The 23,993-nt window shown below is 35.8% G+C and overlaps 2 protein-coding genes across 2 annotated transcripts in view; one reads left to right on the plus strand and one right to left on the minus strand.

Annotated features, from left to right (window-relative positions):
• The window catches only part of LOC137005697 (gastrula zinc finger protein XlCGF57.1-like), a 661,382-nt gene that overhangs the window by 600,064 nt on the left and 37,325 nt on the right, over positions 1–23,993 (minus strand). The window contains exons 3-4 of the mRNA XM_067366463.1: positions 16,235–16,521; positions 15,902–16,141 (exon numbers count right to left, since the gene is read on the minus strand). Of these exons, the coding sequence (XP_067222564.1) occupies positions 15,902–16,141; positions 16,235–16,521 (527 nt within the window). The remainder of the gene's footprint in view (positions 1–15,901; positions 16,142–16,234; positions 16,522–23,993) is intronic.
• The window catches only part of LOC137005779 (gastrula zinc finger protein XlCGF57.1-like), a 576,742-nt gene that overhangs the window by 128,921 nt on the left and 423,828 nt on the right, over positions 1–23,993 (plus strand). The window lies entirely within an intron of this gene.

The following is a 23,993-nucleotide window of genomic DNA, read 5'->3' on the forward strand; positions in this document are numbered from 1 at the left end:
GTTTCACTCCTTTTTCATGACATTCCTTTAAAAATTCCTGTAGGCTATAATCAATATGTGTGCCTCAAGCTACCAATATACAGTATTTATAAAAATTCCAGTAATAAGAGACCAAATACTGACGAATATTTTGGTTAGTAAAGTGTCCAAAGTACGTTAAAAATAACCACTTAAACCAGTTTTAATACTTAACAAAATTAGCTAAGCCGTAGTATAGTAAAATAACTAAATTACGATCTTGGTTATCTCTGGGGGAGCTGGGGTCTGGTTCATACAAACTCATCTTTTTCGGAGGGTTTCGCGCTCTTCTGGGCAGTTTTGTATTAGTTCCTTCTGCACTCATTCTGTAAAATAAACAAAAGTACAACACATTTAATTATTGGGGTCTCACTGCACGAGATCAAATTTTTCCAATCACACACAATTTATGTAACTTAAAGAATGTATAGCTACAAAATACGACCAGTTTTTTCAGAGAGTATCAGAACCCGCATACACTCGCCATTTAAAATGCCTAAATTATGTTTTAAAAAAACATGTTGCTCATGGGATGATATTAGACTCAAAAAGATTAATGAATGCACACACAATTATCCATGTACTAGATAAATGTTATGAATGTATCTTACTAGCCACAAACAAATGCCATTCGATTTGTAGGCAATACCAGCTCGGTAATTCAGCGACTGCCATCTAGTGGTAGCTGCCTGCCTTTTTTTTTTTTTGAATAATGTTTATTACAAACTCTCGTGGAGACAACAGCATAAGAAAACCGGGCAAGGCATCAACAAAATGCAGATTTGACAATGGGAAAAAAATAAATACAAAAATAAATAAATAAAAAGAAAAAAAAAGAAAAAAGGCATTATTCACAAAATAAAATATGTGTTACATGATCATAGCTGCCTGCCTTGCCTTTCAGTTGCGTGTGGATCATACAAGCTAAAAACTGCGGAAAGGAAGTCTCAAAATCCAAATGAACCGAACGCGATCCACTTGAACAACACGTCAATAAATGCATGCGTGTCACCTGATTCACAAATGCACAATTACTTATTGAATGAGCAATTTATGATTTATGAATGTAGAACAGAACAGTTTTATTCGCAAACATGTACAAATCGCTGCACAATCATTCAAACCCGAATTCCACAGATTCAAATTTGTTTGTGGCTAGTAGGATACATTCATAACATTTATCTAGTACATGGATAATTGTGTGTGCATTCATTAATCGTTTTGAGTCTAATATCATCCCATAGTTGCTTACCTTCTTTTGAGTCTTGCAACTGTTTTTTCCTCCATTCCGACTGCCCGCCGCAACTCCATACGTTAACTAACGCGCGCCTTAACCTCGTTGATTCAGCAGCGCCCCTCCACTGTGAATTAACCAATGAGGATGCAGCATTTGTGACTGATGGCGCTCTCTTCTAATGCTGACGTCGGGGCTGCATCATCTACAAGGTTCAAGGTTCACAGTGTTTTTGCGCCAACTGAAGCTAAAAAAAACAAAAAAAAGGTGGCGGTGCAGCATCTATAAGCGGTGAGTGACTTTTTAATAATAGAATAAACTTGTGTTTTCTTTGTAATTTAAGGTTTTTGTGAGCTTTGTAAATGTACAACACATTATCTTTTAGTACTTGATTTTTTGTTTTTACATAAAAAAAATCTAGTTTTATTTTTATTTCAGTTAACTGAAATAGTTCTTACACGCCCATTATTACAGTGTCATATAATTTTGTTTTCATTTACTACAATAATGAAACCCTTATAATGAAATGGTTAGTAAAATAAGTGATTGTCACATGCCAAGAGTTTTCACTTGTGCATTCTGTACCAGCTAATGAATGTTACAACTGCGATCATTTTCATTATGATCATAATTTAGTCAACTTTATGTTAATCAATTTCTATTTAATAGGAAAGGTTGCACGTGTGTATAATTATTCATTATTCATTATAATTATTCATATAATTATAACCCTTTTCAGTCTGAAAAAATTTAATATATTTTGTGCCCTTTTATGAACAATCTGTACCTTTTTTTTCTGTCAACCACAGGTTATTTTCCCTGCAGCCTCCGACTCCAGTCAATATTGCTCTTCCATAGAGGTTACTGATACATTTGATAGTAGGGGGGGGGAAGTGTAACACTATTTAACACTGTGTATTAGACTGCACTGTCTATACCACCATCATCAAAGAAGAGCATCTTCTATATTTGTGTGTGTGTGTGTGTGTGTGTGTGTGTGTGTGTGTGTGTGTGTGTGTGCGTGCGTGCGTGTGTGTGTGTGTGTCTACAGTTGGAGCTACATATATTTTTAAAAAAATAGAATGGCGCAGAAGTACAACTCACGCTGGAGGAGAAAGGTGAAGAGCCAGCAAAATACTTGCAAAAGATACAGAAGAAAGGTTGGGAAATTTACATTTTATTGTTTTTATATTGTCATCTGCAGTGATTGATTATAAGCACATTCACCCAAGTTCTGTATTTACGTACCATTTGAGGTGTTGGTACTTAACTTGCCACTTGATATTTCCACTCCACTACATTTTAGGGAAAAATAATATGGTTGCACTTTATTTTACAGTACGTGTACTTACATGTACTTATAGTGTACTTACAGTGTATTTATCTAAGAAAGTTCTGGTAATACAAGGTAACTACATGGGGTAGGGGTTAGGTTTATGGGTAGGTTCAGGGTTAGTACCTAATTATTACATAGTTATTGTAATTACTATAATAAGTACATAGTATGTACATGGAGAACAGGACTGTAAAATAAAGTGCTACCAATAATATTTTAATGTTTACTACACTACATTTATCTGATAACTACCGGTATAGTTTCCATTTGCTTTACAGATTACATTAAACTTCAGAGTCAAAACAGCACATTTTTCCGATTAATTTACATGAATGACTTAACTGATTCAGGTCAATAACAAATCTGATAATTGGCCAGGACATAATCAACCAACGCATACATGTAAATATTATGTAATTTACTTACACTTTTGAAACTGAAGTACATTTACTGTGATATCATATACTTTCATCTTCTACTAAAGTCTTTTTCATGTGGGTAACTAGCTTTTACCAAAGTCATATTTTAACAACTTTCCCTTTTACTGGAAGTGTGTCTTTCAGTTAATTTATAAAAATAAAAAAATAAAAAATATATATATATTTAGCTGCTATGTTCTTTACTCATCTACATTTCATCAGCTCCATAATGGTTCTGACAATGTTCCTCAATAATTTTATATAACAATAAAATATTTGTTTGAAAATGACAAGTCTGTTACAGATCACCTTTATATGTGGAATTAGCAAAATATTAAGAACATGTCTGGACCTATGTAGTAGTGTTCTACAAAGCACTACAAAGTACAGTTTAAAAAATGGCCATCCAAGTAAATAATCACCTCTTTTAAACAGTTCCAATAAAATGTTAATATTTTAACTCCCCATGAGGGGAGAATTTATAGCAGGATTCTCCTACAGTATATACTGTGCATTGTTGTAACCTAGGTATGTCTTATAAATTTGCATGTGAGTGTTAAATATGCTTAATGTATTATCATTCTCGGGTTTTCTGCAGGACACACAAGGACAGGAAAATAGAGGTAAAACATGTGCAAAAATGTAAAACAACTAACTCCATTTCCTTCAGTCTCCAAGATGGCATGTAGTTTATTTATTCTGTGGAAATCGCATGTTGCAAAGCTTTAAATTTTGATCGACTGGAGCGTTAATTCAAATAAAGTTAATGTGTCCAATAAAACACTGTTACTGAAGTGAGACCTTCAAACCTCACTTGGGTTGTCAAGGGTTTACTGACAGCTCAGGTGATTATTATAACACTTTAATAGTCTAGTAATTAGTAATGTGTTTGCAGGCATAAGTATGAATGAAAAATAAAACATGTTGAGACTAGTAAGCCATAAATTCACCAATCAAGTAAAAGCAAATTAATCAATTGTTTTTTTTTTCTAGAAGCAACAAACTGGAGGTCAGATGATTGCAGCACCGAGCAAGTGACCAGATCTGCTAATTTGGAAGATTCTTCAAACACAAATGTGTGTAACATCCACATTACGCCAACCATTCATCCTCTAATGCTATGGACACACAAGTGAGATGCATCACTCTGATCTTAATGTTGAATCAGAGCCTGAACAGCCTATTTACATAAAGGGAAACATTTCCTGAGCACCTACCTGAATTTGTTGAAGAAGGGACTTTAGATGACAATGCGTTATTTGATGAAGGACTTCTTCAAATTGATGATGACCTCTCATTTGAAGACAGTTTTGAGCTTTCTAACCTAGAGGAGGGAACAGAACTTCGAAAGCTCTACAAAAACTGTAGATCATCCACTGTACAGAAATGCACCAATTTCTAAGTTGCAGAGAGTCTTCTCCTCATAATGACTTTTGCAAACAGACACAAAATAACAGGAAAAAGCTCTCAGTGATTTGCTTACATTAATATCTCTGCACTGCCCCTCTGATACACAGACTGAGTGTCTTAAAAATTTACACAAATTTAAACAGTTATTTGATGATCCCTCCTCTCTGCTTTTGCACACATATTGTAGCTCATGCTTCATGATTGTTGGAGAGTATAGACACCCAGTGTAAAACCTGTGAAGCCAATGTGTCGATGGAGGGGTCAACCTCCTATTTTATTGTGGGAGGTTCCCATTGAAGCCACAACTGAAGATGAGATTGTTTGCTCAGGAAGGTTTTGAAGAAAAAACTTAAGTTCAGGTTTAATAGACATAAAAAATGTCATGACAGTATTGAAGAAATATATGACGGAAAAACCTATCAGAAATTAACTACTTGCAATGGGCCTCTCAGTGATTCCAGAAACATTTCGTTAATGTGGAACACAGTACGGTATACCTATTTTTTGGAGTCTTCAAAGTTTTCTGTTTGGCCTTTTTATTGTGTCATAAACGAGTTAAATTTTCTTGTTGAACGCACAAAACGAGAAAACATGATATTTGCAGGTGTTTGGTTTGGGGATTCAAAGCCGTCAATGTTGACATTCCTTTGAACCACTGTGTGGCACTCTTGAACAAAATTGAAAGAGAAGGAATTTCTCTTCAGTTTGCAGGAGCTCTCAAGAACCTTTCATATGCAAAGTTTTACAATTGCAGGAACCTGCGATTTGCCTGCAAAAGCTTTGGTACTTAATACTGTTCAATTCAATGGACATTTTGGGTGTCTAAAGTGTGAACAGCCAGGTCAAACAGTGAAGACTGGAGAGAGAGGTCATGTCCATGCCTTTCCTTTCCAGAAGACAGATCCAAAAGGCCCGCCTCGTACTCACAAGGGGTTTGTAGATTATGCTAAGATGGCCTATGATTCCAACAGCGTTGTTCGTGGGGTGAAGGGACCTACGTTTCTCAGCAGACTAACAAGCTATGATTTGGTCTTGGGCACAGGTATAGACTACATGCATTGTGTACTACTGGGAGTAATGCGTCTATTGATGTTTTTGTGGTTTTCCACAGAGTTCTCTTTGATGTGCATTCAGTATGGTCAGATCAATCAAAGAAGTTGACAAACGTCTGGAAGAAATAAGGCCACCATTTATGATTCGATTCCCTCGTTCTGTGTCTTCTCACAGGATGTTCTTTAAAGCATCTGAGTATCGGTCCATTTTGCTGTTTTTCGGGCCAGTTGTATTCCGGGGCATTCTTGCAGGACTGTACTACAACCATTTCCTGCTCCTTAGTGAAGCAATCTTTATTCTTCTGATGGAGTCAATAACCCCTGCTCAAATAGATCATGCTGAGAAACTACTCTGGAATTTCTGTTCTCAAATGAGTGGACTCTATGGTGAGCGATACATGACAGCCAATTTGCACTTACTTGTCCATTTAGCTGATAGTGTAAGAGCTCTTGGACCTCTGTGGACACACTCTTGCTTTCACTTTGAAGACAAAAATGGGTACTTGCTCCGTCTTATACATGGAACCCAGAATATACCTGCCCAAATGGTAAATGCTGTAAAGACTATACAATATCTCCCTAGCATCACACAAAACATAAAGCTGAACATAGTAACTACTGAGTTTTTGGCCAGAATGACAAATAGCAATAGTTATCAACCAAGTAATGTTGTCAATATTGTGGCCATGTTAGGGGCATCATTCAATAGATGTCTTGAAACTGATGATATTTTTCTTCTGGAACAGTTTCTTGGTCAGGCTTTACATAGTAATGTCGTCAAGGCATATAACAGAGCTCAAATAGGGAAAATAATTTACACTTCCCAGCAGTATGTCAAAGCCAAAAGACGAAACAATTACACAGTGTTATTTTGTGATGGTGCGCAGATCAAATATGGACAGATTAAATTATTGTGTTCCTACAAAGAACCCAATGAAGGTCAGAATGAGATAAAACTTGCGTTTTTGAATGAATTTGCAGTTGCAAGCATAAATCTTCTACAAGATACTTTGACAGGTGGAACGTGTTTCCATATTGTTAGCCTCCTGGAAGTTCCTGTGAGAAAGACAGTGGTAGGACTTGAAAGTATTTTGGCAAAGTTGATGTTCATTGATTTGTCCTCGATGCCTGGTATTGTGTTTGCTGCACATTTCCCTAACAAACTTGAAAGGGACTAAAGATATTATAAAGTCAAAGATATGATCTTATTTTGAACAAAAGGGCCCATGATTTAACTAGTTGAAAATCCCTACTGAAAATGTAAAATATGTTGATGGACAACTGTGATGCCATCTCAACTGTTTTATATGGGCAAATCTATTGTCATACAAAAAGGTCACTTTGGGGCTAACATGAGAAGATGCATACATCTGAATATACAACATTAAAATTATTAATGATATGAGTTTTTGGCAGTTAAACTTTGATACATCTGAAATGTTGAAATTGTAATTTCTTTGCTCTCAAGTTACCAATAAATTACTGTTTTTAATTTTGCAATGTGTTTTGTGTGGTTAATAAAATTATTTTACTGAATTACATGCAGTGAAATATTTCAAATCATTTATAGAAAATAATATAAAAGAAGAGGGTCTTTGTAGCCTAAAATAAAAGATTTACAATTAATTTATTCATACAGGAATACATTATATTTAAAAAATCATGTGGATTAAGATATCATATGAAACAACCAAGACAGTGATCCAAGTCTTAGAATTCAATGAGCACTTGTGGAAATCTCTTCCTTTGCTCTATCTGAGTTAAGCATGAGATGCATGAATTGAAGCTGGGATAAGAGTATATTGAGTTCATGGAGAGAACTCTGTCTGAGATCACAAAGAGACACAGAAGTTGAGAAACTCTGAGCATTATATTAGAGCTTGTTGAGATCTATTCTGAAACTTAAAAGGAGACTAAATTGAGATTTAGTACATCTTATTGCTCCAGAGAAAAGCCTGAGACACAGGAGAAATAAACCTTTGTCTCAGTTTGGTGTCATATGGATCTCAAAGTTGTCTAGGAGAAATAAATGAAACATTTTGGAGATCTCTTTTCAGATTTTCTTTTCCTCTGGGACGTTACATTAAAATGACATATTTACAGGAGTGTGTACTTGCTGTATGCTTAAAGCATGCCTTAATTAAGGTGGGATGTTTTATAATTTTCGATCACATACTGCCGTTTGGTCATTTCCCCTCACGTCCATAAGCCGACGTTGAGGGGTAAGTTACCCATATTCGTCGCTTGACAACGTAGAGAGGTCGTCCTATGTTTGAATGCAAATCCCAAATCTTTGTATTTTGACGAAACTGGGTTATCCATCCAGCGGTTTGCCTGTTATAGAAAGTAGTATGGTTTCAGGCGATTAATTTTAATGCTGCAAATTGTGTATTTTGCAGTAGCGTGCAGCGCATATACCGTTAGAGTCATTCCCCAGCTAACCAAAATACGTGACTGTTACGTAACTGCAACGTAATTTGGTGACCAAACTTTCGTCGTGGCGACGTAACTGGCAACCGGAAAAGTGAAAGGTGCGTATACGTCGCCACAACGTAACTTTGTGACGTTGCCAGTTAGTAACTGCGACGTCGTGGCAACGTTGTGTATCAATAGTTGTGTGTTGGTCATCCGTTGGTAATTCTTATATTTATTTATTTTTCTATGGTCGGACATGCAGTAGTTTAACCTAATTTATGTCCTCATTTGCCCAAACTAATGTAAAGGCTATTCAGACTCGAAATGAATTCAATTCATTTATTTTGAAAAACACACAGAACATGAACAAAACTCCCAAATAAAAATAATAAAATACACTCAAACTATAAATAAAAACATATAGCCTACAGCGAAACATAAAATAAAAGCATTCAAGACGTTTTGCTCTCAGTATCATTAAAAACATATGTTGTGCTAACTTAACATTTTGCTAACATATATTTCAGACGATCAAGGAAATCACAGAGGTAAAAATATTTACAAAAGTACTTAAAGTAGACTGTGGGTAATGTTACTTAACCAATCTGACGCAGTTGTTGAACTTCATTGCTATAAAACTGACGAGAAACACGGAGAAACGTCGACGCTGTCCTCTCCAGCAGCTTGAATGTTTTCCCGGTTGCCATGGCAACTCTAACGGACACCTGCACTAACGTAAACATAACAATAAAAAAAGGTTTTGCGTCTTTCCAAAGTTAACTTTATACATTTTTATAAAAGCCATTTATTCGTTGTCACCTCGGAAAAATAAATTCTTCTCTCAGAAAAATTAACTTTACACTCTTATCAACATACTGTAGTGTGCGCGCGGCGCGCACTCCATTTGTGGAGGCGCGCGCTGTATGTCACGTCAATATAAAAAGCAGTCATCCATACTCTAATTTGGTGAAAAGAAACATTTTTTTTTTCTTAAGGGACATTTCAGTCTTGTGTCTGACATTTAGTTACACGTTTTATATTGCAAATTCTGGTAATAATAACATATAAAGAATGTGTAAATGATGGTAATGAAATTACGAGCACATGACGTTGCTGTTACGTTGCCAGTAAGTCATGGAATGACCATTATATTACGAATAGAGGACGTATCTGGAACGTCCTTGGTAATCTTGTAACGTTAGGAGAACGTACTGACGACGTTGTGATATGGTAATTTGATGGTAATATTATTACGGGCATACAACGTTGTAGTTACGTTACTAGTAAGTCATGGAATTACCAATATATTACGAATAGAGGACGTATCTGGAACGTTCTTGGTAATCTTATAACGTTAGGAGAACGTACTGACGACGTTGTGAGATGGTAATCTGAAGGTAATGAAATTACTGGCATGCGACGTCGTAGTTACGTTGTCAGTTAGTAAGTCATGACATTACCAAAAAGTACGAATACATTACGTAACTGTTACGTCGTGTGTTAGCTGGTTCATTGGTGTGGGGTCGCCATACATTTTCGTGGGGCAGAAACCCTTGTCTAAATCGGTATCACGACTTTTTTTAAGCTTAAAAATATAATTGACACACACTTTTGATAAAATCTTTGATCTATGTCCTTGAGTAAACTCCTCAAACGCGCATATGTATTGGCGTCGTGAAAAAATGCGGAACTACCTGCTATTACTGGCTGTAGTTTCAAGCCTCTGGCCAAAAAAAATTTTATTTTACAGAATAAAAATGCATAAATCTCTCATCTCGGGCTGATATGGAAGGGGGAAAAGCACGGTAATTCGCAAATACTAGTGTAGGGCTGGGCGATGTATCGAATGCTTTTGTATCACGTCAGCATTTCTTCAGTAAAGCCGGTTCCCTGATTAGTTCACTGATAAGACACGCAATATCGCGTTCAATATCGATATGTATCGCCGTCGATATTGCTTGCGCGATATTGCGTGTCTTATCAGTGAACTACGGCTCTGTCTATTAAATGCTGCTTCATTTGAAAGCAGGTGATGGCAATTTAGCGGCAATCAGGGAACCGGCTTTACTGAAGAAATGCGCGTGACAAAAGCATTCGATACATCGTCCAGCCCTATACTAGTGGTATTCCCTACTAATACAAAGCTTTAATGCTAAATCCTGAAGTATCCCTTTAATAATGTGGACAATATGTTCGAGAAGATCTGATCAGAGTGTAAAGAAAAAAATTAATACTCTGATTTGCCTCGCAGTCTGAACATAGTCAAAGTGCTTTGTGACGCACAACTTACCTTTAAATGTGTTGATTTGTCGTCCCTCGATGAAGGCTTTGTCTTTGTCCGACAATATGTGTTCTTTTGCATCCTGCCTAGTGTTTTATTCTTCGTCTTTCTCACCATGTTGACTAAAACACTCCAGGTAACATGAAGAGTATATGTTTTTTTTATAAGAATTCTTTATATAAAGTATGTTACTGTCAGACTGTAGTTAAGTCTAATATATATAAACTGAATTTACATTCTATTATGATAGAGACATATTAGAAATATATAACATAAACATACCTTAAGCAAAATAACTGATTGTATTACCGGAATATAATAATATATATATATATTAAAAATAATAATAGATAATACAGTCAGTCATTTTGCTTAAGGTATGTTTATGTTATATATTTCTAATATGTCTCTTTCATATTACTGCAAATTCATTAACGTTAGACCTGAGTGAAAAAAAATGATTTCTCGATTCTCATTTTTTATTAGAAACTATCAATCCCCAGAATCGATTAGTCTTTGCTGTTATCAGATGGTGAATGAAAAATAACACTGTAGCTCACCTCCCATTACAGTCATCACTTTGGAGTTTGTTACTTTTGATAAGAAAAACTAATAATACGTAATTATGTGTCTATGAACCACAAAATAATTTTTTTGTTTGTACCTTAAAAACACCAAAGACGCCATTTTAGCCGCTAATAGGCTAGTACCTTTTGACTGATGTTAACCCGATTAGCTGCCATAAGTTTAAAGGTAACTAGTTAAAACTGTCTGACTCATAACACACTGAGCTATGTACTATTATAAGTAAATACACTTACCTTTGACATGATCAAGTGAAAATCTCCCGTTATAGCTCACCAATTTCGCTGGAATTGTGCTGATTAATCTTAATTATTATTGTTATTAATCTCTCCGTCACACCTCGGCATCAAGACGATTGAAGATCAGAGGCGGGGCGAGCTGACGGTCACGATGCCAAATCCAGCCAATCACTGACGAGGATTCCAGTGTTCCACCAATGAATCGCGCGCTTGGGCGGGTCTAGGTGTATGAAATGTGTATGAAACCGCAGTAGCACCAAATTTTTCAATAGGGGGAGATTATACACACTGAGCATACACACGTACACAGAAAAACGGGTACAACGTGTTTATAAGGACATATTGAGAAAAATGCGGGAGGTGGTTAGGAACAACCTTATAAGCCTTTCTGCACTGCTCGACTTATGAGGACATCAGCACTGTCCTCATAGTTACGGTGTGTCCTCATAGAGTCGGTACGTATCTCATGCATTTTGTCCTCATAATCCGGCCGCACCAACGCACACACACACACACACACACACACACACAATTTAGGTTTTGGTTCCTTGTGGGGACATTGGCGTAAATTCCATATAGGTGTAATGCATTTTATACCGTACAAACTGTACATCCCACTATGTGGTCGAACTCAGATTTATATTATAATCGTGTGGACATTTAGCTTCCCCACAATGTAATATAAACAAAAACACACACACACACACACACACACACACTCCTGTCTACTTACCTCATTCATTCTCTGTATCGTTCCTCCCAGCCATTGCCGCTATTGTAGTAGCGGGTACACACACAATCACAATAGCACATGGACATTCTCCCCATTTCTCCATACATTCTGGACACATTCCATGCATCCATTTCCTGGTCATTTTATACACCTACACAGCACTTGTCGTCTTGTTTCAGTCTCTTGGTGCTGTTTGTTGATGTGGGCATAGTTAGTCTTCCGATGGGAAATGCTGCGCTGGCCAAACCGAACGATCGAGCGGTGGCTGCTTATGACGTCACGGCCTGGTCGCGCCGGCGCACCGTCAACCGGAAGCTGACGAAACCATTGTCCAATGTGAATAGGGTGTTTCTGAGTGTGTATTGAAATGTCCAGTTTTTTAAATGTATTATGTGTGATTGGATTATGTGTTTATTATTTATATATATATTTAGGAATTATTGTTGTTTTATCATACTGAATATCAAATAGATTAAGTATTTTGAATGAGTATTATGTTTATATGTACCCAAAGATGGGCGGGGTTTGGCCTAGAGTAAAAGCCAGGCCAAACATAAAGACAGTACTTAAGTTTACCAAGTCGACGCAAGAGTGCTACTGTAGTGCCTCGAGCAAACTCAAGACCCCTTTCTTTTTGTATATTGTGGATACCTGTGTATATATATCGTTGTTGAATTATTTTCTGGTTTATTTTTCCTTTTGTTGTTTTTTTGGTACTTTGGGGGGTTTTTTTGTGGACACTGTATATATTCTTCACTGTGCACTCAACTTTTGGCACTGTAAATAAATTATACTTTGCACAAAAAGTGCTTTTGCGAGTAAGCCATCATTTTTACATCCCCTCACGGACTTTCACTTCCTCCCCGAAGGCAAGCTGGTGGGCTTGTCTTGATCAATAATCGGGGCGTTCTAGAGCAACACTGGAAAATGTCCTCTTTGGATAATTAAACACAAATAAACGCAACATGCAGTATTTTAATGAAGGTTTTTATTATAAAGGGAAAACTAAATCCAAACCCAAATGGCCCTGTGTGAAAAAGTGCTTGCCCCCTAAACCTAATCACTGGTTGGACCACCCTTAGCAGCAACAAATGCAATCAAGCGTTTGTGATAACTTGCAATGCGTCTGTTACAGCGTAGTGGAGGAATTTTGGCCCACTCATCTTTGTAGAAATGTTGTAATTCAGCCACATTGGAGGGTTTTGAGCATGAACCGCATTTTTAAAGTCATGCCACAGCATCTCAATAGGATTGAGGTCAGGACTCTTGACTAGGCCACTCCAAAGTCTTCATTCTTTGTTTTTCTTCAGCCTTTCAGAGGTGGATTTGCTGGTGTGTTTTGGATCATTGTCCTGCTGCAGTACCCAAGTTCACTTAGCTTCAGGTCACGAACAGATGGCATTGTCCGTCAGGATTTTTTGGTAGACAGCAGAATTCATGGTTCCATTTATCACAGCAAGTCATCCAGGTCCTGAAGCAGCAAAACAGCCCCAGGCCATCACACTACCAACGGCACCATATTTTACTGTTGGTATAATGTTCTTTTTTCTGGAAATGCTGTGTTACTTTTATGCTAGACGTAATGGGACAACACACCTTCCAAAAAGTTCAACTTTTGTCTCTGTCAGTCCATGGAGTATTTTCCCAAAAAGCCTTGGATATCATCAAGATGTTTTCTGGCAAAACTGAGACTTTATGTTATTTCGTCTTGGAACTCTGCCATGCAGGCCATTTTTGCCCAGCCTCTTTCTTATGGTGGAGTTCATGTGAACACTGGGATTCCTTAACATGAGGCAAGCGAGGCCTGCAGTTCTTTGGATGTTGTTGTGGGGTGTTTTGTGACTCTCTTGGATGAGTCGTTTAAGCTGTGCTCTTGGGGTAATTTTGGTCGGCTGGCTACTCCTGGGAAGGTTCATCACTGTTCCATGTTTTCACCATTTGTCGATTATGGCTCTCACTGTGGTTCAGCTGGAGTCCCAAAGCTTTAGAAATGGCTTTATAACCTTTTCCAGACTGATAGATCTCAATGACTTTCTTTCTCAGTTGTTCCTGAATTTCTTTGGATCTCAACATGATGTGTAGCTTTTGGAGGATCTTTTGGTCTACTTCTCACTTTGTCAGGCAGGGTCCTCTTTAAGTGATTTCTTTACAGGTGTGGCAGTAATAAGGCCTGGATGTGCCTAGAGAAACTGAACTCTATGTGTGATAAACCACAGTTAAAGGCATAGTTCTAACCAAAAATGAAAATTTGATGTTTATCTGCTTACCCTTACAAGCAGGCATCCAAGATGTAAGTGACTTTGTTTCTTCAGTAGAAGACAAATGATGATTTTTAACTCCAACCGTTGCCGTCTGTCAGTCAAATAATGGGAGTGAATGGGAACTTGGATCAATAAGAGTCAAAAAACCTTGCATAGGACAAATCCAAGAATTAAACTCTTATACAGCAGCTCGTGACTTAATACAGATTCATGTCCTAAGACATGTAACAATCGGGTTTTGTGCGAGAAACCGAACAGTATTTATATACTTAATTTTCTAAAACACCACCATGTCAAAACTGCGTTCAGCACTCGCTTAGTGAGGTCTGGACAACGGCAGTGATGTCTCGTGTATATACTTCAATGAGTGCTAGACATCACTTCCGCTGGACAATCAGACCTCACTAAGCGAGTGCTGGTTGGACATGTGGTGGTGTTTTTAGAGGTAAAAATGATATACTGTTCGATTTTTCACACAAACCGATCGTTTCGTGTCTTAGGACATCAATGTGTTGTCACAAGCCGCAGGGTTTAATTTGGATTTGTCTTTCGCCCATTCACTCCCATTATTTCTGACTGACAGATCGGCAGCGGTTGGAGTTAAAAATCATCATTTGTGCTTTACTGAAGAAACAAAGTAACCTACATCTTGGATGTGCTGAGGGTAAGCAGATAAACATCAAATTTTCATTTTTGTGTGAACTATCCCTTTAAGTTGTGTTTCAACAGCGGGGCATGCACTTTTTCACACATGGCCATGTATTTGGATTTAGCTTTTCCTTCATAATAAAAACTGCATGTTGTGCTTACTTGTGTCATCTTTGATTCATATTTAAATTAGTTTGATGATCTTAAACATTAAAGTGTGACAAACATCCAAAAAAAAATACATTTTTTCTTTTGTTTTGTGGTAACTATTTGTTGTATCTGCACTCATTCAAACAGTTTTAGGAGGGAAAATAACAAACATTATTTGTGTAGCCTGCCTTTAGGCAGAGTGTTACAATCTTCACTGCATGTATAGTTATTACCAAACGAACTATAAAACACAGCTCTTCCACTTTTCTATTTCCATTTTAAAAATATTAACCATAAGTGGCAATATGTCCATATAGTCTGCAAATATAAAACATAACCCCTCACTCTTTTTGTTAAATGTCAGTTTTAATGGCCAACAATAGCCAAATACCCATTATAAAAGTACAAGCAATAGGTATAAGAAGCTACAATAAAAAATGTAAAGCAAAACAATTCAGTCAAACATACAAAACTAGCACTCTAGTAGGCTACAACAGTAAACTATAATGCCTAACTATAATGAAGTTATGAGATTCAAACTTTTAGTTCAACAAATTATACATTTATGAGACCAAAGATCACCCATTAGATTTACAAAAGATGAATTATATTATCTTTAATCTCACTACAGAAAGTCAGTGAGACCAGCGTCAGAGCCAAACGCTTCAGAAGGATTAGCTGAGGTTAGGCTGTTCTCTGTGGGGTATGCATGAGCGCTGAGCGCCCGGTGATTGCCTGGATCTCACAACTCCAAATAGGTGCTTCTTTTTATCAGTAAACTACAAATTTGGAGCTTTTTAAACCAGTACATTCCCTACATGCCTGAACACTCTTAATTTTACATATCATGACATAATAACAGTAATATGTTTAAATTTCACAGGTTTTCTGCTATACTAATGACGCTTACTGGTTAGTGCGTGATGCATTCTGGGATACCTGGCTGTCTCAAGTCCTCACAAGTCACCTCTCGATGCATCCTCTCATGTGTTTTCAGTGATCCTGACTGACTGAATCTGTTGTCACAGTGTGAACACTTGTAAGGTTTTTCTCCAGTTTGGATCCTCTCATGTGCTTTCAGAGTTGATAACTGACTAAATCTCTTTGTCACAGTGTGAACAATTGTAAGTGCTTCTTTCTCCAGTGTGAATTCTCTGGTGCACTTTTAAATGGTTTGCTGTAGTAAAAGTCGTCTCACACTCAAAGCACATGTACTCTCTCACACCAGTGTGTGTTTTCTCATGTTCTTGTAAATTATACAGCTGTGAAAAACTCTTTCCACACACAGAACATGAATGTGTCTTCTCCTTTGTATGAACTGTCAGGTGTCTCTTCAGGTTTGATGACTTTAGAAATGTTTCTGAGTCACACTGATCACATGTGAACGGTCTCGCCTCTGGTGTGGATCCTCATGTGTGTTTTTTTAAGACTTGATGATCGTGTGAAAACTTCTTCCCACACTGACTGCATGTGTGTGGCTTCTCTCCGGTGTGGATCGTCATGTGTTCTTTAAGGTCTGATGATAGCGTGTAGCTCTTCCCACACTGATCACATGTGAACGGTCTCTCTCCGGTGTGGATCCTCATGTGTGCTTTAAGGCTTGAAGATTGACTGTAGCTCTTCCCACATTGATCACATGTGAACGGCTTCTCTCCTGTATGAACTCTCATGTGAACCTCAAGATGTTGTTTCTTTGAGAAACTCTTTCCACACTGAGTGCAGGTGAAAGATTTCTTGGCTCTTTTCTTTAGAAATGTCTTTAGTTCTTCACTCTCATTTGCTTTCTTCCATCAGGTCTGAAATAAGAGGAAAACATTTCATTTAAATTTTCAGTACATCAAAATAAGTTAGAGAGAGAAATATGAAGTGAAAGGTCATAAAATTGAGTCTTCCTGTGATAGACAAACTGCTATAAAATATTCAGATCATTTTGATGCAGAGTCCAGAATTAATCAAGTATTGACATTTTATACAAATTGATTTTATTTTTCATTTTATTCATTTTATTTTAAAGTAAAAAAGTATCATGCCAATTACACAATTAGACATTTAGAAGACAATAAAATACCAGAGTATATCAGGTATATCAGAGCTTGAGTTGAAGCTGCTTCATCGGGAGCCCCTCCTCAGTGGGACAGCAAACCAAATTAGCTAACCTAATATAATATAAAGCTTATATGGGCAAACAATCTTTGTTAGATGTGATAACTGACTGTGGGACATAACTGCAATGGCTGATCTGCTGTCTTCATTTAATTCTACCCAGGCCAGAATTGATTTTTGGGGTCTTTTTAATTTTAAAGTTTTTGGTAACATATGATTAGATTTTATCATACATTAAAATTGTAGATTTTTAATTATAGACTATTTATGTTGGTGAGACTATACAAACTATACAAAGATGCCAAAATGTGCTTGAAGACAAATATGATACATGAATGCTATAAGGAGAATACAAAGTATAAAAACGAAATGAGGGGGAAAGGAAGAATGAGGGGTGGGTGGATCAAGTCACTTGGTCAAGGCGTGTCCTGTGTTTTATCTTAGCCTTTGCTTTAGCAGGAAAATCAAGCCTTACACATTTTTTAAATTTAAAACATTAGAGCATATTCCTGTAGTATTTAATTTATTTGCCTAAAACTGTGTAAATATTATAGGGCCGTTCACACTAGACTTTTCCTTCCACTGACTTCCATTCATGCACGTGTGAATGTGAGACACCAGAAACACAAGATCAAGTGAATTTTGCGGAGTGGAGAAGATGTAGAAGATTGGCATATTCACTCAACCCTGTTACTTCTGACATGATTTCTCTCTCCTTTCAAAACCAGAGGATTTCTTAAAACTGTGACACCAGGAAGTGACATCATCTGGACTCATCATGGGAGGACAAGAGAATAATCTCAATCCATTGTCTCAGTTTTTACACAAATGAATGACTGCATTCATCAACCCTGTTACCAAAGTTACTGTAAGAAGAGATTTTGCTTCAAGTTACACTCACAACCCTGTCAGCCATTCTGGAAAGTTCATTTACTTCATACATTTTGGTGTTTACAGTTTATTCTTAAAAATAACAGTGTTGAAAACGGGTATTGAAAAAAGCTTAAATTCTAGTAACACTCCTGCAAATTGTGAACCAGATATGAAAGAAATGTAAAATATTTAGTTTGATCTGATGAATGTTGTTCATCATGAACAGGTGAAGAATAAACACCAACTCTCTTTGTTCTTCAGTATCTTCTGTGTGTTTCATTCTGCAGGGTTCTGGATCACTCATGTTATTTCCAGTTTTCAGCTCTTCCTGAAGCTTCAGTGCTCCTCTGATGGGAATATTCCAGTATTTATTGATGAACTGGGAGGGGCTTCACTGATGATGTGACTGCTATGGGGAGGAGCTTCATTAATTCATTGCAGTGGGCGGGGCTTTGTTGACTGAACAGCAGATTGGCTGGAGGAGATGATCTGCCCAAATAAAAAAATAAATCAATTACTTGTGTTTGTTTTTATAGGGTTAAAGTCCAGAGATCAAACTGTAGTGTCTGCATCAAATTAAATGTACAAAAGTGATTTTAAATAGAAAACCCACTAAATGAAGTGTGTCTGTTTAATGTTTCAAATTACTTTCGTGAAAACAAAATGTTTTAATGTGTCATCATCATTTAGTGTAACAGATATATTTAATGCTAAAAAGGAATCAGTTATTTTGACCTGTACTTAATAAAACATATTAAAAAGAATAAGATATCTCATGTTAAATTTCATTATTTTTTAAATTATTAAAAAACTTCTTGCTGACAAATGGGTGAAATCTAGTGGGTTGAAGGAAAGTGGCAAAGTCTTAAGATTTAAAATGACAATTAAAGAGTATTTTAATTGTCAGCTGATTATCATTCTAAATATGCCTGAAATATGCTTGTTTCCCTTTTGTGCTATATTAACCTCTTTTTGTATTTCACCCATAAACTAAAATGCATTCAGAATTTATATCGGTCTATCGTAAAGTAACTGATGCTAATTTAGAACTTTATTCTGTTTCTCCATTAAAATAATGACAGATATCTAGAAAAGTAGTAAAGAAGTGTAAGAAAAACAGTTAAAAGCACAAAGACAAAAAAAATAATGGTTCATATTTGAGGTCCACAAATCCCTCAGTCTGTTGAGAGCAATGAAATGAGCTTTAAGTGTCAATTTACAGCAGATCTGAAGACATCAGCATAATAAATGAGGTGAAAACAGGAACTATTGACATGAAATAAAGAGTGTTTTCATCAGTTTCTCTGTAATTATTGGATGATCCTCAGACTATCAACACTCAACAAGACATTCAACATATCAATTCAACAAGACATTCAGATCATTAGCAGATCATCTAACTAATGGCACTCATCTTCATCAACCACTGCTGCTAAATATTTTTTACCAAATTAAAACAAACATTTAGTTTTAGATAAATTAATTTATTTAATTAATTGCACAATGATTAAATCACAATTTAATCGCATGTCAAATTTGGCTGAGAAATTATCCCCCAAAAGATCATCTAAGAGACATTACAAAAAGTAGCTTTAAATATTTTTATTTGATTATATACATGAGGATGAGTAAATGATAATACTATTAATTATTATTATTATATAAATATGATTTATTTATTGAAGTTATACTCTAAAAAGAATTTAAAACTGCCAGTAGGTGGAAGTAAATGTCTTAATGAGTGAGTTATTGAGTCCTTTCCAATCATTCAATTGTCTCAAACGTCTTTTGGGAATGAAGTAAATGGCTCTCTTTATGAGTGCACCACTTCAAATCATTGATTCACCCGATTGATTCTGCTCAAAACGCAGATTCATTCAGAAACAAAACAAAACAAAACACTGTTTAATAACAACATCATACTAAATTAAAAGCAAAACATTTTATAATAGTTTTAGATGAATGACCATATTAATAAAAAATAAAAACATGTTCCAGGAAGTGACAAAGTAGTTCCTTATGCAATGATGTCCATACAGTGAATGAAAGCTTTACAAAAATTGCAAATAGTTAAAGTAGAAATCTAAAATCTCAGAGTTTTTCTCTAAGTGAGATCTTTCCAGCAGGATTTGTGAGTCTGAGACGGGGAGAGTTTTCAGTTTCTGCACATAAAACTGTTACATGTTAAATATCTAATTGACTTTATTACAATGAATCTTATCATAAAATCAAACCATGTTTCATAGTTATAGTTAATTCATAGTTATTAGCAGCAGTGGTTGATGAAGATGAGTGTCATTAGTGCTTGTTTTTGTGTTATTTGTGTTTTATCCACATCATGTTGAAAAATAACAGTATTGTCTTTCATTAAAGTAGTTTTATAGTCTTTTCTCATACATCCTGACTCCAATAACTCAGTTTCTCACAGAATAAAGTGAGATGATGTGAATGTCTTGTTGAATGAGTGTTGGATAGTCTGAGGATCATCAATATTAACAGAGAAACTGCTGAAAACACTCTTTATTTCATGTCAATAGTTCCTGTTTTCACCCTCATTTATTATGCCTGATGTCTTCAGATCTGCTGTAAATTGACACTTAAAGCTCATTTCATTGCTGTCAACAGACTCAGGGGATTTGTTGACTACAATGATATGTACAATTATTTTTGTCTTTATGTCTTTTAACTGTTTTTCATACCATTATTAATATTTGGAATAATTTTGTTACATTATATTGTTATCATTTATATATATAAAACAAACCCCGTAACTGGATATATTTTTTATTTTGGCAGATCAGCTCCTCCCACACTGGGATTCATCATCAGTGAAGCTCCTCCCACAATCACTTCCAGCATCTATCAGTGAAGCTCCTCACACTGGAATGGATCAATAAATGCTGGGATATTCCAATCAGATGACGATCAGATCAGGGAAGAGCTGAAACCAGTAAAGACTGGAGTTTATTAAAGAGGAAAGTGAGAACTATTGAGTGATCCAGAACCCTGCAGAATGAAACACACTGAAGATACTGAAGAACAAAGAGGTTGGTGTTTATTCTTCATTCATTCATGATGCTGAACAACATTCATGTTAGAAAGATTCAACTACACATTTAGATATGCAGTTCATCTAATATTCAACAAATGGTCAGTAAAGTGAGATTTGAAAAATGTTCATATTGATTGTCAACATCAGGTCAAAATACAGATTATTTTACATTTATTTTATATCTGTCCAAAATTTGGCAAACAATGTAACCAAAATTTTAGACATGTTTCCAAAAATAAATAGAAAAATAGTAATATCAGTAAACACCAAACTGTATCAAGTAAATTCACTTTCCAGAATGGCTGACAGGGTTGTAAGCTTTGATTTAAGCAAAATCTGATTTATAGTTATTGATAAAGTTGTATTTTTCATAAAATGTAGAAGTTATTCATAGTTATATAGATTATTCCTTCTTACAGTGACTTTGGTAACAGGGTTGATGAATGTGATCAACAATACAGTTTGTGTAAAAACTGAGTACGATGGATGGAGATTATTTTTCTTGTCCCTCCCATCATGCTGTAGAAAGAGCCCAGATGATGTCACTTCCTGGGCGTCAGTTTTAAGATGAGGAAAATTCATAACAGGTTTGAAGGTCAAAATTCACTTGAGTTTGTTTTCAGTGTCCCACATTCTCATGTGTGGAAGTCTGTGAAAGAAAAAAGTGGTGACCAACCCTTAATCATTACAGTTTTAGTAAAATAAACATCAATCTAAAAGTTGGTGTCAAAATATGACAATAATTGTGATTCATCAACATATTTAATAGTTCTCACTTACAGAAACATGGTGATTTGTCTATAATGTTTTAAATATAATAATTGCTTCAGGGACATATAATAAATATATAAAAAGGCATCAAAGTGATCAGAATATTTCATAGCAGTTGTCTACTTCAGTACATGAAGGTTCACTTTTATGTTCTTTCACTTCATAATCCTCATTTTGAATTACTTTAATATACTGATAAATTAACTTTTTTTTGTTGTGATTTCAGAGCTGGGATGGAAGTGAAGGAGGAGAGTGAAAGACTTTCACTATTAAAAGTCAACTGAAGATACACATGAAGATCCATGCAGTGGAGAAACCACATCACCACAGTCTGAAATCATGATAAGTAGTTAATCTTTGTGCTGAGAAACAAGTAGTTTCCTTACAGCCAGAATAAGTGGCAGGATAGCTTTGGTGGTTGCTTAGTGTCTGCTTGGAAAAATCTGAATCTTCTGAAACTACAACAGAACTATCAAATCACTGTTTAAACAGACTGTATGAATTCTTCCCTTTAAGGTCAAGTGTGACAAACTAGTGACTTACACTTAGTGAACAAACTTCCATGTTTCTATCATTGTCATTTACAACATAACAATAAAACAAAATCTTTTCAACAACTGACAATATTAACTTGCTGTTGTTCTTTCTTCATTCGTTTCCATGTTAAATCTTCCACCATTTCCCTGATCATCATTGCCCTTCGATCTTCTGGGCAGTTGTTCTTGTACCTGGATGTCTGATTTACTCTTGATATTGAAACAGTAAAATTGTCCTCCACATTCAGCAGCACGATCTTTTCAGTTTAAGATGTTCATCAATGCCTGTTCCAGGATCCTCCAGTTCACCATGTGTGAACAGAATCATGATGTACTTCTGAAATTCAGTAGTAAAAGGTAAGCAAAAAAACATCATAGTAAGAAAATTAGGCAAGGCAAGGCAAGGGAATTTTATTTGTATAGCACATTTCATACACAATGGTAATTCAAAAGTGCTTTACATAAAGAAAAAAAGAATAAAAATAGAACATAAGGAATAGAAATAAACAGTAAAAACAGAATTTTGCTATCTGGATGGATGAGCTAGGAAGTCTCAGGGAGTTTGTTGTTGTTGTCCATCAGAGCGGATCAGAATGGATTCCTTTCCTCACACAACAGGACTGCTATCTGTTAAGGCACTTCAAACTGATAAACAAAGTTTCAATCTCCCCTTTTGCCAAGAGGCACCTCAAACTGCACCAAACAGCCCTAATCCCCCTTCCGGAGATATCTTTATCTATGCAATGCAGTTCAAATTTCCCCTTTGGAAATTTCCCCCTTTGGAAAGTGTCCTGACTGTAATCCAGAGATATCTTAACCATGCACTACATCTTAAATTTCCCCATTGTTTGTCCCCTTATCCAAATTTACCAAATTTTTAACCTAATCACTTTCTTCCTAATTCTCCCAGCTCTTTCAACCAGACAGCAATATTTAAAATGCATTAAAAGTCAGAATAACAAGATGATACATAAAAGATATAAAATAGATTAAAAATGAAATAAAAACAGGAAAAATAAATTAAAAAAGAATAAAAAGATAATACGTATAAAATAAAGTGCAAACAGTTCTGACATAGCCAGTGCTCAATCAGCAAATGCATAGATAAAAAGATATGTTTTTTGAGTCTGGATTTGAATGTGGCTACTGTTGGAGCACACTCTGATCTCTTCTGGAAGCTGGTTCCAGCTGCGGCTGGCATAACAGCTTAAAAGCAGACTCTCCTTGCTTTGAATGAACCCTTGGTATTTCTAAATGACTATTTTCAAAACACAAGCAATATACACTGAATATATTATTTTACAGGTAATAGTATATACTGTATGCTCAGTACCTTTGGCATTATTCCAAATATTAAACATTACACACTTTGCAGTCAATAACAATACACTTTGTTATTACTTATACTTTGTATAATATAGTCAACATTTGAAGTGGATCAAAAACCTTTAATCAAAGTTGTCCTAAATTTTTTTTTTGGATTCACTTAAAATGTACACTACTGTACTTTGAACAATATAACTTCAATACAGTTGTACTACTATTTAAATACAGTTTAACACATTTTCCCAAAGTTGAATGTATTGGTTTTCAAGGCCATTAAAATAAATAAAAATGTAAGAACATCACTAAGGAAGAGACATATTTCATTGACAAAACTGTAATAGTTTTTATTTAAACTTAGATTCAGCAAAACTTACCATGTTTTTCATTAAAGAAAAAATACAACATACTGGACCATGGTGACTCTGTATACAAAGGTCATGGCCATTACACATTATATTCCATTTTCTGATGAGCTTCTCATGGTGTCTGATGGCCGCTTACACAGAGACAGTGACCGCAGAAACTGCGTGAAGAACAGCATCTGTTAACAG

Source organism: Chanodichthys erythropterus, chromosome 3 (genome assembly GCF_024489055.1).
Source record: "Chanodichthys erythropterus isolate Z2021 chromosome 3, ASM2448905v1, whole genome shotgun sequence".
Taxonomy (NCBI): Eukaryota; Metazoa; Chordata; class Actinopteri; order Cypriniformes; family Xenocyprididae; genus Chanodichthys; species Chanodichthys erythropterus.